Source organism: Solanum verrucosum, unplaced genomic scaffold (genome assembly GCF_900185275.1).
Source record: "Solanum verrucosum unplaced genomic scaffold, falcon-dt-bn FXZP01000262.1, whole genome shotgun sequence".
Lineage (NCBI taxonomy): Eukaryota > Viridiplantae > Streptophyta > Magnoliopsida > Solanales > Solanaceae > Solanum > Solanum verrucosum.
This window is the reverse complement of record NW_026020366.1, coordinates 1,975,772-1,989,267: the sequence shown is the minus strand read 5'-3', so window position 1 is coordinate 1,989,267 and position 13,496 is coordinate 1,975,772. Positions and strand designations below refer to the sequence as shown.

Genomic DNA, 13,496 nt, shown 5'->3' with positions numbered 1-13,496 from the left:
ATCAATCCAACTTCAACAACCTCAAACCATCCAATATGAGATCTACATCTTCTCCCATAGAGCCTCATAAGGAGCCATCTGGATGCTAGAGTGATAATTATTGTTGTAAGCAAATTCAATGAGAGGTAAGTAATCATCCTAATTACCCTTGAAATCGATCATACACGTCCTTAACATATCCTCTAAAGTATGAATTGTTCGCTCTGTTTGACCATTAGTGTAAGAATGGAAATCAATACTCAAATTTATCTTCGAACCCAAACCTCTTTGGAAAGACTTCCAGAATAATGCGGTGAATTGAGCACCTCTATTTGAAATGATGGACACCGAAACTCCATGAAGTCTTACTACCTCTTGAATATATAATCTGGTACAATCCTCTACTGAAAAATGAGTCTTTACCGATAAGAAATGGGTTGATTTAGTCATCCGATCGACAATCACCTAAATCGAATCATGTTGCCTGCGAGACCGTGGTAAACCAGTAATGAAATCCATATTGATCATCTTCCACTTCCATTACAGAAGATCTATGTTCCGAGCCATACCACCGGACCTCTAGTACTCTACCTTGACTTGTTGGAAATTCGGGCACTTAGCAGCGGACTCTGCAATACACCTCTTCATACTACTCTATCAATAGACTTCTCTCAAGTCACGATACATCTTTGTGGAACCTAGATGAATAAAGTATCTGGAGCTATGAGCTTCCTCCATGATCCTCTCTTGAAGTTTATCCATCTTGGGTACACATAATCTACCTTGATACCTCAACACACCATCTTCCCCTTGTTCAAAATCCATCACTTTTTTATTTATGAACATTCACCTTCAATTCAAGAAAAACAGGGTGTTAGTCTTGTTTCTCTTTCACTTTGGACACTAGTGATAATTCATCCTTATTCATCACCAATACTCCACCTCCATTGGAATCCATTAACCGGACTCTCAATCGTGCAAGTCTATGCACATATTTTGCTAACTCTTTCTTGTTTTTCTCAACATGGGAAGTACTACTCATAGACAATCTACTCAAAGCATCAACAACAACATGCCTTACCAGGGTGATAGAGAATACTCATGTCATAATCCTTGAGTAACTCCAACCACCTTCTCTGTCTGAGATTAAGCTCTTTCTGACTGAATACATACTGAAGACTCTTGTGATCAGTGAACACATCTACATGCACACCATAAACATAGTGACACCATATTTTCAAAGCAAACACTACAACAACTAACTCTAAATCATGGGTTGGGTAATTCCTTTCGTGAATCTTAAGTTGTCTGGAGGCATAAGCTATAACTTTGTCATTCTGCATCAATACACAACCCAGTCCAACTCTGGACGCATTACAATACACAATAAAGCCTTGTGTACCCTCCGGTAAGGTCAACACCAGGGCAATAGTCAACCGCTTTTTCAATTCCTGAATGTTTTTCTTACAAGCTTCAGACCATTGAACTTAATTGTTTTATGAGTCAACTTGGTCAAAGGGGATGAAATAGATGAGAACCCCTCAACAAACCTCATATAATAGTCAACCAATCCCAAGAAACTCCTAATATTAGTTGGAGATATGGGTCTAGGCCAGTTCTGCACTGCTTCAATCTTCTGAGTGTCAACTCGAATCCCATCACCAGAAATAATATGGCCTAAGAATGCCACAGACTCCAGCCAAAATTCACACTTAGAGAATTTAGCATACAACTATCTATCCTTGAGAGTTTGTAGAACTACTCTGAGATGACTAGCATGATCTTCCTCATTCCTCAAATACTTCAGAATGTCATCAATGAATACAAATAAACATATCAAGATACAGTTTAAACACCCTGCTCATAAGATCCATGAACATTGCAGGAGCATTAGTCAAACTAAAAGACATGACTAGAAACTCATAATGACCATAGTGGATCCTGAATTTTGTCTAAGGAAGTCATTTTCTCTTACTCTCAACTGATGATAACCATATCTGAGGTCTATCTTAGAAAAACAACTGGCACCCTGAAGTTGATCGAAAAGTTCATCAATCCTCGGAAGTGGATACTTATTCTTGATAGTAACCTTATTCAATTGACGGTAATCTATACACATTCTATGAGAACCATTTCTCTTTCTCACAAATAAGACTGGAGCGCCCTAAGGTGAGCGAGCCACTTGGTCGAATGAAACCTTTCTCAAAAAGATCTTTCAATTGCTCTTTTAACTCTTTCAACTCAGTTGGAGCCATTCTATATGGCGGAATAGAAATAGGACAAGTATCAGGAAGAATATCTATACGGAAGTCTATTTCTCTCTCAGGAAGGACTCCAGGAAGATCATATGGAAAGACCTCTGGAAACTCACTCACTACTGGAACTGACTGAATATGTGGTGTCTCAATACTAGAGTCATTAACTTGGACTAAGTGATAGATGCACCCCTTGGAAACTAACTTTATCGCCTTAAGGTACGAAATAAAACCACCCTTAGACACTGCTGAACTACTCCTCCATTCAATAACTGGCTCATTAGGAAACTGGAACTTAACTACTCTAGTTTTACAATCAACTAAGGCATAACAAACATGAAGCCAATCCATACCTACAATAATATCAAAATCTACCATGTCTTATTCGACTAAGTCAGCCATGATGTCCTTGTGATTGACAAAAATGATACAATCACGATAAACTCGCTTAGCTAAAATAGACTCACCAATATGTGTGGAAACACTGAAGGGCTCAAGAAGTTGTTCGGGAATAATATCGAACCTCATAGCAACATATGGAGTCACAAAAGATAGGCTCGCACCAGGATCAAGTAAAGCATAAACATCGAAAGTAAAGACTTTGATCATACCAGTGACAACATCCGGTGAATTCTCTTGGTCTTGACGACTCGTGATAACATACAGATAGTTTGCTCATCTGCCTATTCCTGAAGTAACTCATTTAGGTGCAGCTCTGTCTGGCGGATCCGTTGAAGAAGATTAGGCTCTATTGCCTCCATTACCACCTCCATGCCTATTCTTTGGGCACTCTCTCATGAAGTGACTATTCTGACCACACTTGAAACAACCAGTTGAACCATCACGACACGCTCCTGGGTGGTTCCTACCACACTTAGCACACGCAGGAGTCCCATTACCTCTTTGTGCCACACTACGTTGAGACTGTGCAGATCTATCTCTGAAGTTTTGAGAATTTTGATCCTTGAACTCACTTTTGTTCCTTGGTGCAGGTGCACTAACATACGATGAAGTTGGTCTATTTGGCTTTTGCTGAAAAGATGGCTGGCTTGGATTACTCTTCTGTTGTCTAGACTCATTTCATATTGTCTTAGCATTCTTGTTCCGGAACTCTTCTCTATCTCTCAACTTATCTTCCTCAACATGTTGCATATGGATCAGCAGCCTTGTTATGTACATGTCCCCTATCAACATCGCAACCTTACCTTCTTTGATTGACATGCGAGACAACCCAGACACAAACAGACTCATCTTACTCCTCATATCAACAACCATCATCGGAGCGTAACGAGAAAGTTGGGCGAATTTGAGGTTGTACTCATGCACACTCATGGATTCCTGGTTAAGAGTGAGGAATTCCCTTACCTTTGCCACTCTTAGTTCACGAGGAAATAAATGCCCCATGAAGGCATCTTCAAACATAGCCTACCTCACAATTGGTGCACCTTCAACTCGACTCTTCTTCCATTGATCGTACTATACTCTAGCAACGTCCTTCAGTTGGTATGTGGCTAGTTCCACTCGCTCAACATCAACAACATGCATCACCTCAAACTCTTTTGCAACTCTTCCACAAAGTTTTCCAGATCCTCAATGATACTTGAATCGGTGAAGTCTGGAGGATTCAACCTTAAGAACTCATGGATTCTGGATGTATCGGCCACATCCTGTTGATTCTCTCTCTGCTGACCAGCTTGGTTGGCCACCACTTAACTCAACATCCGAATAGACTCTCGTAACTCAGCATTAGTAACCTCTCATTAGGGTTGCACTTCTGGTGCATTAGGAACCCCTTGATCCTGAGGATCAACATTCCTTCTAGAAAGACGACCTCGAACAGCTCTTCGTAGAGGCATGATCTGAAAGATACGCCCAAGTACGAATTAGAAAGAAACTTTATAGAGATGAGGTCTATCACATGAAAAGAGTATGAAAGAAGTGAGATAGTTCATAAATGTCGCAGCCTCCTAATTATAGATGTGACGCGATTCACACTGATAACTAGAGCACTATAGACACGGCTTCATAGACACCCTAGGACTCTTGAACTTTGTGCTCTGATACCAAGTTTGTCACGCCTCAAGCCAATACCCTGGACGTGACCGGGCACTCAAGAACCATTGCTGGCTCCAAGCAAACTCTTGGCCTGGCTCAACACTCAGCGGAAGACTTACTCAACAATAAAAGAACTTTAAAAGTAAACTTAACTCAACTGTCTCAAAAGGTAACCTCAGAATATTGTAGAAATAAAACATTCACTAGCCAAAGTGGCAACTCAAGTCTAGAACATTAACATCTGAAAATGAAAAGACTCATGAACTATTGTCTATCTATCTACGAAGCGTCTAATACTATAAGGGATATCGGGACAAAACCCCTGATCATCCTAACAAAACTAAAATAAATGAAAAATAAATAAGGGATCCTCCGAAAGGAAGAAGCTCACCAAATAACTCTAGAACTGCAACTGGTATCAGCGAATCGCCTGTTGATGACCCTGATCTCTTGTATCTGCATCATGAAACGATGCATGTCAAATGACATCAGTACATTGAATGTACGAGCATGTAAGGGGAATACTGAACATAACATAATAGCTTGAACTTGGAAAGAAGGAAACATACTCACCTAGACTCTACTCAACTCAACGTAGTATAAAAAAGACAATAAAAATGCAGTTTATATAAAGCATTTTAAATAGTAAATAACAACTCAATGTATTTAAAAATACAATAATAACTCAGTTTGTATGTGAAAATACAAAATAACTCTATTTGGGAGATTCTCAAACCGACAACCATCACAATGACCTATGCGATATACAACGCATCGCCCATGCTGTTAGAACTGTCCTATACCTTGCCGGGGTATAAACTCCTCAACTAAGTCAATCCACTAAGATATGATTAAAAAGCAATAAGGAATCATCTAAAAAGTATGTCTCTTTCTACCCAAGTTGGCTACATGGTTTATGAGGACTTTGAGTTATCTGAACTCGTCCCCATAGCAGTGCTCAATACTACTCCCAAAATATAACTTAGCTCATATGTTTAAGAGCATTTCCTCATCCTCAAATTTGAGATTATTACTCAAAAAAGTTTCTCTTAAAAGAGATAGTACTCAAAACTCCTCATGAACTCCTTTGGAAATCGGTGTTTCCCCTCATTTTAAATGTAAAAACATTTACTCTTGAGAATACTTAGTTCCCATATATTCATTTTGAAAAACAAACTCAACTCTCCTCATCCTCAAACTCAAGTACTCAAGTCTTAAAACATGTTTTAAAAGATTGTAAAAGACTTCTTAAAATGACTCGAAAGAACTCTCAAGACTTTATTCTTAACTTTTTCCTTGAATTTGAATTATGAATTTTGAATTCAAGGGTTATGATTCATGTTGTGAATGATCTCTTGATGTTTATATCTAGCTTAGAGTGTGGATATCAAGTAGAAAACATAGGTACGATTCGAGGGAACTCACACGGAAAGAAGGTCGGAAGGGTAAGGGACCTGACGATCCTAGTGCACTTAGTGGCGTGGGGCACCAGCCCCTGAACTACTGATTGTGGGTTGGGGCGCACTGAGTGGCGAGGTGCGCCAGGCCCCATCCTACAGAAAATGAGTTGGGGCACATTGAGTGGCGCGACGCCCCACCTTGTACCCAGATCTTTGACGACTTTTCTTGCTTCAAATTCAGGTTTAACCCCCCCCCTCCCCACCCTAAAGTCGAATGCTTTCCCTCAAACTCTTATGGATTCTTAGACCCAACATAATTACAACGAAATCCACTCTAAATTACTCAATAACAATACTCAAATAGAAGATCCTCATCGCAAGAACTCAATGAAATCTCAAAACTCAAGAACGTAGAACAACACTTCAAGAACACTCATTAATAACTTAAATTCATCAATCTTTATGGACGAATTTGAATATTTAAATCATGATTGACGTGTGGATGAACGAACCCAACACTATGAAAGCTTACATACCTTGATTTGGTGAAACAAATCCTCGATTCGCAAGAGATCTTGTTCGCCTTCCTTTTCTCCTCTTTTCCTCTTCTTGAACTCCTCTCAAAACCCTAAGAGTAAATTAGGATTGTAAAACTGAATTTGATTTAACCCCAAAATATTACTAAAAATTGTTTTAATCTTATGGGGTAAGGAAAAGACCAAAATACCCTCACTAATTTGGGTAACTTTCCTTAACTAGTAACTTCAAACGAGCATATCTCCCTCATCCGAACTCGAAATTTAGCAAACTCGGTGGCTTTGGAAAGATGATTCAAAGACCTTTTATTTTTTATCTTAATAGCCACCTAACTCAACCTGTACTGAAAGTTATGGTCGGTTGAATTTGACTCAAAACTCACAACTCAAGCATAACTTGCAAAATTTCAAGTCTCTTTCCATATTAGTTCTTTCTAATTTAACCAATATTTTCTATAAACAATTTTTGTTTTCTTTATAGGTATGATAGGATAACATTTAAACCTATTAAGAATAACAATCAAAATATGATTACAAGCATAATTTTGCTTTACCTATTTTGTCTTTATTTAAATCAATAGCATATAAATAAATTTATATAGTCATGAAATATGGATGGATGGAAGAAGGTTGGGATAGAATCAGTACATAAGCATGTATTAAAATATTTAAATTACAAAAACATATTGATTACATCTTCATGTAATGTAAAATCATATATATGAAATTAAAACGTTAAAGAATATAAACTTGTTGAAGATATACAATAAACAAAGTTTGAAGTCAACAACACATCTCTCCAAAATATTAAAATAATATGGAGTAACCTAGATATGAAGCTAGATACATTACAAGAAAAAAAACGAAAATAGAAATATATACAAAGGTCGATATTGTCTATAATGTTATATACACCACGTAAAATACAAATACATAGGCTTATGAATTGGAAATATAGAACTCAAAGTTTTTATTTTTTTTCTTCCTAGGCAATACTTTGAAGTAGTTGCATTCTGTCAAGTCGATTCCAAAAGATAATCTAGATAGTTGACTTTGGGTTGTGCAATGTCTTTGAATATGTCTATACGTCTTATTACCCGTTTGGTAGGAGATAATAATCAAAACTGTTCATGGATTAAAATTTAGTCCAACAAAAATATTGTTTTGTTACTTTATTTAATCTAATCCATGGATTAGTTATACCTTATACAAGGTCTTATTTTATCCTTAGAAAAGGGAGGGATAACTAATCCAAGGTTTAACAATCCTTGGATATATAAGACCCCTAAATTACTAAACTATCCCCAAATTTGTTTTCCTAATTAAATTTTTTTTTGTAATTTAATGCTCTCATTTATTTATATGAGAATATTTATAAATATTCTTTTAAATTCTCCAAATTCGTTCCATGTAATTTGATGATTTCACAAATTAATATTTTTTTCTCCATGTTTGGTTTGTTATATTGGGCTGATTTTTTCATTTTTTTTTAATGTAGTTCGTCGATTGACCACTTGAACTATTTTTTTAAAAAAAATAAGCTTTGTGTATTTGAACAATTTAAGTAGCCTTAAATCTATGTTAAGTTTAAAGTATATTTGACCAACAAAAAATTAGAAATATACCGTGCCATCAAGGATCTCTATGGTGGCCTATCACACCTCAAAATTAGTAATAATTTTTTTAATATATTTTAGTATTTAACTTGACAAAATAAATGAAATATAAAATCTCATAATAACTCAAAGATATAATAGGAAAGAAACTTTTTCTAGAATTTTAAACCAAACATAAGATTAAATGGGAAATAATGAACCAAACACTTGATAAAAACTAATTCCTGCATTACTAAACCCTACATTACTAATCCATTCATTATTAATTCATGCATTAGTAATCCCTGTGCATCTCTGTACCAAATGACCCAAAGAGTATTAAATACTCTTTGTTCTTGACCGAAAAGTTATTGCTAAATTTCTCAAAACATTTCAAGTTAGTTTGTGATGAAGTTTATGAAATTTATTTTTGTTCCCACCATTGCATGATGGCAGTGTAGTTGTGATCAATAATTTTATTTACTGAAGTTTGCATCGATTTGGTGTTTATATTTATATAAATATTATTATTTTAAAAAAAAAACATCTAATTTTTTCTATTGGCATAAGATAATTCATTTAATAATCACATAAATTAAACACAACATTAGAAATACTAGTTGTAGGAGGATAGTCCATGACAATAAAATAATTTTCACATTATATTCTACTCTTACTTGAGTTTTCTTTTTGTGAAACGTAACATGTCTAGCAACATTTATAACATTTTGTTTTTTTCCACTCGTAGGCAACGTGCTAATTTTGTATCCATCTTCAATTTTTCAAGAAATATGAGCTTGATAGGGAATATATCTATTTCACAAGAATAAAATCACAAAGCAGTAATGTTACGATCCAAAAACTTAGCTTATGATGACACCTACTAAAATGTTTAGTCCGGAAACCATGGATAATGGGCCTAGGAAGCGTTTGAAATAGACAGAGGCATAATAAGACACTTAAGGAAGAAACAACATAAATGAGTGACAATATATATGTACAACCCTGAACGAGGACAACATACAAGGATTTGTCCTAGAACTTGGTGGGTGCTGGTGCAAGGCTACTACAAAAGGACGTGTACAAGACTAGACGTCTACAAGAAATATATACACTTTCTTGAAATGCAAAAGACTAGTCCTAAATATATAGAAAGAGACGAGTCAACAACGAACACCAACAAGCTCATCCTCAATCTCCGGAATACCAACTACAACTGTACTAGGATCAACGCGATCGAATAGAGCTCAAATCTGCATCAGAAAAGAATATGTAGAGTGCAATATGAGTATAAAACAATGGCTACGCAACAGGCATCATAGGCTGTTCGAGCTCACAATTGTAATAACATAATAATAAGCAAGTTAACAACATGATAATAAGGCAATAGTAAGGGCATAGCTATTCAAGAATCAAAGTAAAGCTACTAAGGTAAATGACGAAAACAATAAAGCTAACTAAAACCTTACTACACCCCATAAGCCCAGAAGACACAAACAAAGCATCACAACAACAACCATGCAATCAATAACTCGATTGAACCCCCATAAGCCCGATGGGTACCAAACAAAAGCTACACTACAAGGCACAACTAAGTAATGAACACGAATGTGTTCCTGAAATCTGACATTGGGATAATACCATGTAACCTAGAATCTCTTAGAATTAATCTTACGTTGAATTAGCAAAGTCCTTCCCAAAATCTTACATCGGCTAGCCTGGGAACCTTAGCAAACTCCAGAACTTACATTGAAATGTCTAGTCCTTTCCAGAATCTTACATCGAAAATCCCTATTGAACTAGGACACCCAGAAATCTTACATCAGAATGCTTAGTCCTTTCTGAAGTTTTACATAGAAAATCCTTAAAAATCAAGTCCCTCCCAGAATCTTACAACAGAATGACTACATAAAAAAAAAAATAGCAGCTCCCAGAATCTTACATCTGATCAGTTGTACAAAACCCTAGCATATCCTGTAATCTTACATCAAAATAACAAAGTCACTACTATAATTTTTTGTAAGCTTATCTTGAAATCCTACTACTTTTAATAGATGGACTTGACCCATTAAGTAGGTGAGGGATGTTTTGGTAACCTCTCTATATGTACTGATTTTATTTTCAATATAAGTACATTTTTGAAAAAAAACCATATTCATCATATGAAAGTCCCTTTTAGCACAATCAAATGAGTTGTTTAGAAATTTAGTAAGTACAAAATGTAAAGAAGAAAGTGCGAAGATTTACTAGAATGTAAAGTATCATTTAAACAAGGGATCCAATCCTGTTAAATTCAAAATTCTGCAATAATAATATTTTCAAGAATGATTTCTTTTCTTTTTCTTTTAAAAAAAGAAAAGAACTTTTCAAAAATGTTAAGTGAACATATTATTGAATGATAGATCTTTTTAAACTATAATGAGCTGTGTAGAAATTTATCATTTTTAGCTCTTTTATTATTGAGTCCCCCACCTAAGCCCCCCTTTCTATACCCCTAAAAATTACCCTTCCTCTCTTGCTTCAATTATTGAATTGAGAAAGTAATGAATTGCTTCAATTTTATCATTGTCTTCTTGTTATTTGAAAAGTCTTACTTTTGGAAAAGAGAAAAAAATGACAGTTTTCTTTCCTATGAATGTCAGCTGTAGATTGTACCAATTATAAGTAAGATTAGCAAAAGAGAGAGCTAGGGAGAGACAAATTAAATCATTCTTGTTTGCAAATTACACTTACGAGTCATTTGATAGTTAGTTAGAATTATGCAGGTATTAGTAATATATGAATTAGTTGTTAAGGAATATATGCATTATTTTATGCAGAGATTAATTATGCATGGTTTACTTATTCATGTATTATTACTTATTGCATCTTCTATCCTGCAAAAAAAAAAATATATAGTCATTATAACATATACATGTATTAATTATGTGAATTTCTAAATTGTAAACCAAACCAATATTAATTGTATATATGAACATATTACCTCCTAACCAACTACCAAAATTAATATTACTTATACAAAATTCAACACCTGCATAACTCATTTTCAAACCAGCTACCAAATGAGCCCTTAGCATTCAACAAGCAAAGTAAAGTTCCCCTAGTAATTGAAGATAGAACATTTATCTTCTCAAATTTCTTAAAATCGTTTTATGTCCCTTGTTTTGCTTTGCAAATTTTAGAAATGGAGATTGGCTTAGTAGTTGGTGGTGCATTTCTCTCTTGAGCTTTGAATGTTTTCATTGATAGACTTGCTCCTATGGGTGAGCTGCTCAAAATGTTTCAGAAGCATATGAATGATGTTCAGATCTTCATGAAGTTGAGGATGACTTTGTCTGGTCTTACGGTCGTGCTAATATTCTGTATTGTTAACGTCATGATTTACTATGTTACAAATAATACTATTAAATAAGATATATAATATAACTGATAAATATATTATCACTACAAAAAAAACTAGCTTTAGCAACGGATTTTAGCTACAAACTGATTTTCGTCGCTATATAGCGACAAATTAGCTACCAAATTAAAAGTTTGTCGCTAAAAAACCAAAATAATATTTGGCATGTAATACAATGACGGATTAGCGACATAAATTTAAATCCATCTCAAAAAATTTGACGCTAAATTTTCGCGCCTCCAATTAGCTACCAAATTAGCGACCAAAGTCTTGCGACAAAATTTATTAAAAGTTTGCTATGGAAGTAGCGACATTATATCTGTCGCTAATTGTGTTTTTTTTTTAAAAATGTTTGATTTGGTCTTAAGCCCATTCTATTTAAAATACACCAAAATTTGACACATAAGTATGGTTGTCTTTTATTGACCAATGGGCCAAATAAACACAAGGTGGACTTCTAATGGGCCCAAACACACCTTGGGTGTTGGGTCAACTTGGTTCAAATGTGCTAAATTTGGGATTAGGTTTTGCCCTACACTAGTTGACTACGAGTGGGGTTTATTTGAAGTGAACTGGTGACCCAAGCGGACAACTTAGGTTGGAGCAATTAGCGACCGTTGACCATCCAGCGGCAAACTACATTCGCCAGGGTACCCCGAGAACAATTTGGTTAACGAACGATTGTGGCCCGCATAATCGTCCTTTAAGTGAAAAATAAAAAATGTCGTTTGACGGTATAGATGATATGCATGCAATGACAGTTGATATCACAATTTAGGCAAATAAAATACATATGAGGCAAAGCAATTCAACAAAAATTAGCAAATAGTCAAGTTATTATGGTTAGAACCTAATTAACTCCCCAGTGGAGTCACCATTTCTGTTTATGCCGTAATTTTCCTATCTTTGGAAAAATCACTTTTTGAAATGTTCAAAGTATAAAACATTTTAAGAAAAATAATTAGAAAAGAGTCGCCACTTAATTTTTTAAAGAAATTAAGAAAACTTATAATTTTCAAATATTTAAACAGAAAAAATCATTTGAAAATACCAAAGAGGGTTCGGGGTTCAATTTACACTTCGAGAAAGGTTAAAGCATTCGAAGTGTCCGCTAACATACGGTTGACCTGCGACTTGACTAAAAATATATTTGACTATTTTTAGGGCTTTTTTATAGATGTTGAGGTTGAGTAAGGGGGGCGGAGCTTGAAGAGCGAAGCGAGCCGCGCTAGCCTAGCAACCAAATGGGAATCCTAGGTATAGGCAAGGGTGGGAGGGATGAGAGAGCAAGCTGGCGTGGGGGGCAAAGGCAAGAACAGCGAATGAGGGAGTAGGTAGGGGGGAGACCCTAACCGAGACTCGAGTTGGCTTTTAGACGATCTCTGTAATTTTATGGATTTGGAAAATAATGATTTAACATAAAAAATAATAACTTATAATATTTGATTAACTTTGAGAAAATAGTTAAATAAATGACACATTTTATTTTTATTTTTTATTTTTTAGAGAAAGGGATCCAAAATGAAACATTTGACTCAAAATACAAGTGATTAGAATATTAATAAACTAGATTAATTAGAATTTATTTAATTCATTTTGAAATAATAATTTAAACCAATTTGATAAATTAAAGCATGAAAATCATTTTAAATTAATTGACTAACCATTTTTGAGAAAATGACTAAGTAAGTATATATATATATATTTTTAATTGATTGAAAAGGTTTTGACTAACATTTTTAAAGTTTATTTGAGAAAAATACTTTAACTAAAAAAAAACAATTTTAAAATGAATAAAATGTGATTAAGTGAATAGCATTAAAGAACATCTCTTTTAAGGACCAAAGGTTAACTTAATAAAATTTTGACCAATATACTTGATTAATAAAATAAATGAACACAAAAACATGAAATATATTAAAATTAAACCAACACAAAGAAAATAACTCATCTTTTGGGGAATTCATTAAGTTAATTAAGAATTATAAAGTTAGAGTTAAACAACAAACAATAAATAATCACAATTAAATAATTAAAGAGTAAAGGAGAATTTGAATTTGGGCCTCCTTCTGGGCCAAATTCGCTGAAATTTTTGGGGTTTAATCCTAATCCCCTTTTTGTATATACCAACTATATATCACTGTATATCGACACGTATATCAGCTCTTTTCATGTATATCTTGCTTCCAAACACCTGTGTTTGACTTTTGGACCTATATATTGATATTCACCATGTATACCCATGTATACTGCTGTATGCAGCATGTATACTGCCC

General features: G+C 34.7%; 1 protein-coding gene across 1 annotated transcript; it reads right to left on the bottom strand.

Annotated features, from left to right (window-relative positions):
- Positions 1-2,975: 2,975 nt before the first annotated feature.
- LOC125837861 (uncharacterized) lies at positions 2,976-3,656 on the bottom strand. The gene is made up of 2 exons (XM_049516928.1): positions 3,412-3,656; positions 2,976-3,303 (listed from the first exon to the last, which is right to left on the bottom strand). The coding sequence occupies exons 1-2, from the start codon at positions 3,654-3,656 to the stop codon at positions 2,976-2,978; spliced, it is 573 nt and encodes a 190-aa protein (XP_049372885.1).
- Between the last annotated feature and the right edge of the window lie 9,840 nt (positions 3,657-13,496).

Excerpts from the sequence above, each read along its gene's own strand:
- LOC125837861 (XM_049516928.1), bottom strand. The coding sequence starts at position 3,656 with ATGTTTGAAGATGCCTTCATGGGGCATTTATTTCCTCGTGAACTAAGA. Across the intron at positions 3,304-3,411 it reads GCGATGTTGATAGGGGACAT|ACAACAGAAGAGTAATCCAA; the intron begins GTACATAACAAG and ends AAATGAGTCTAG.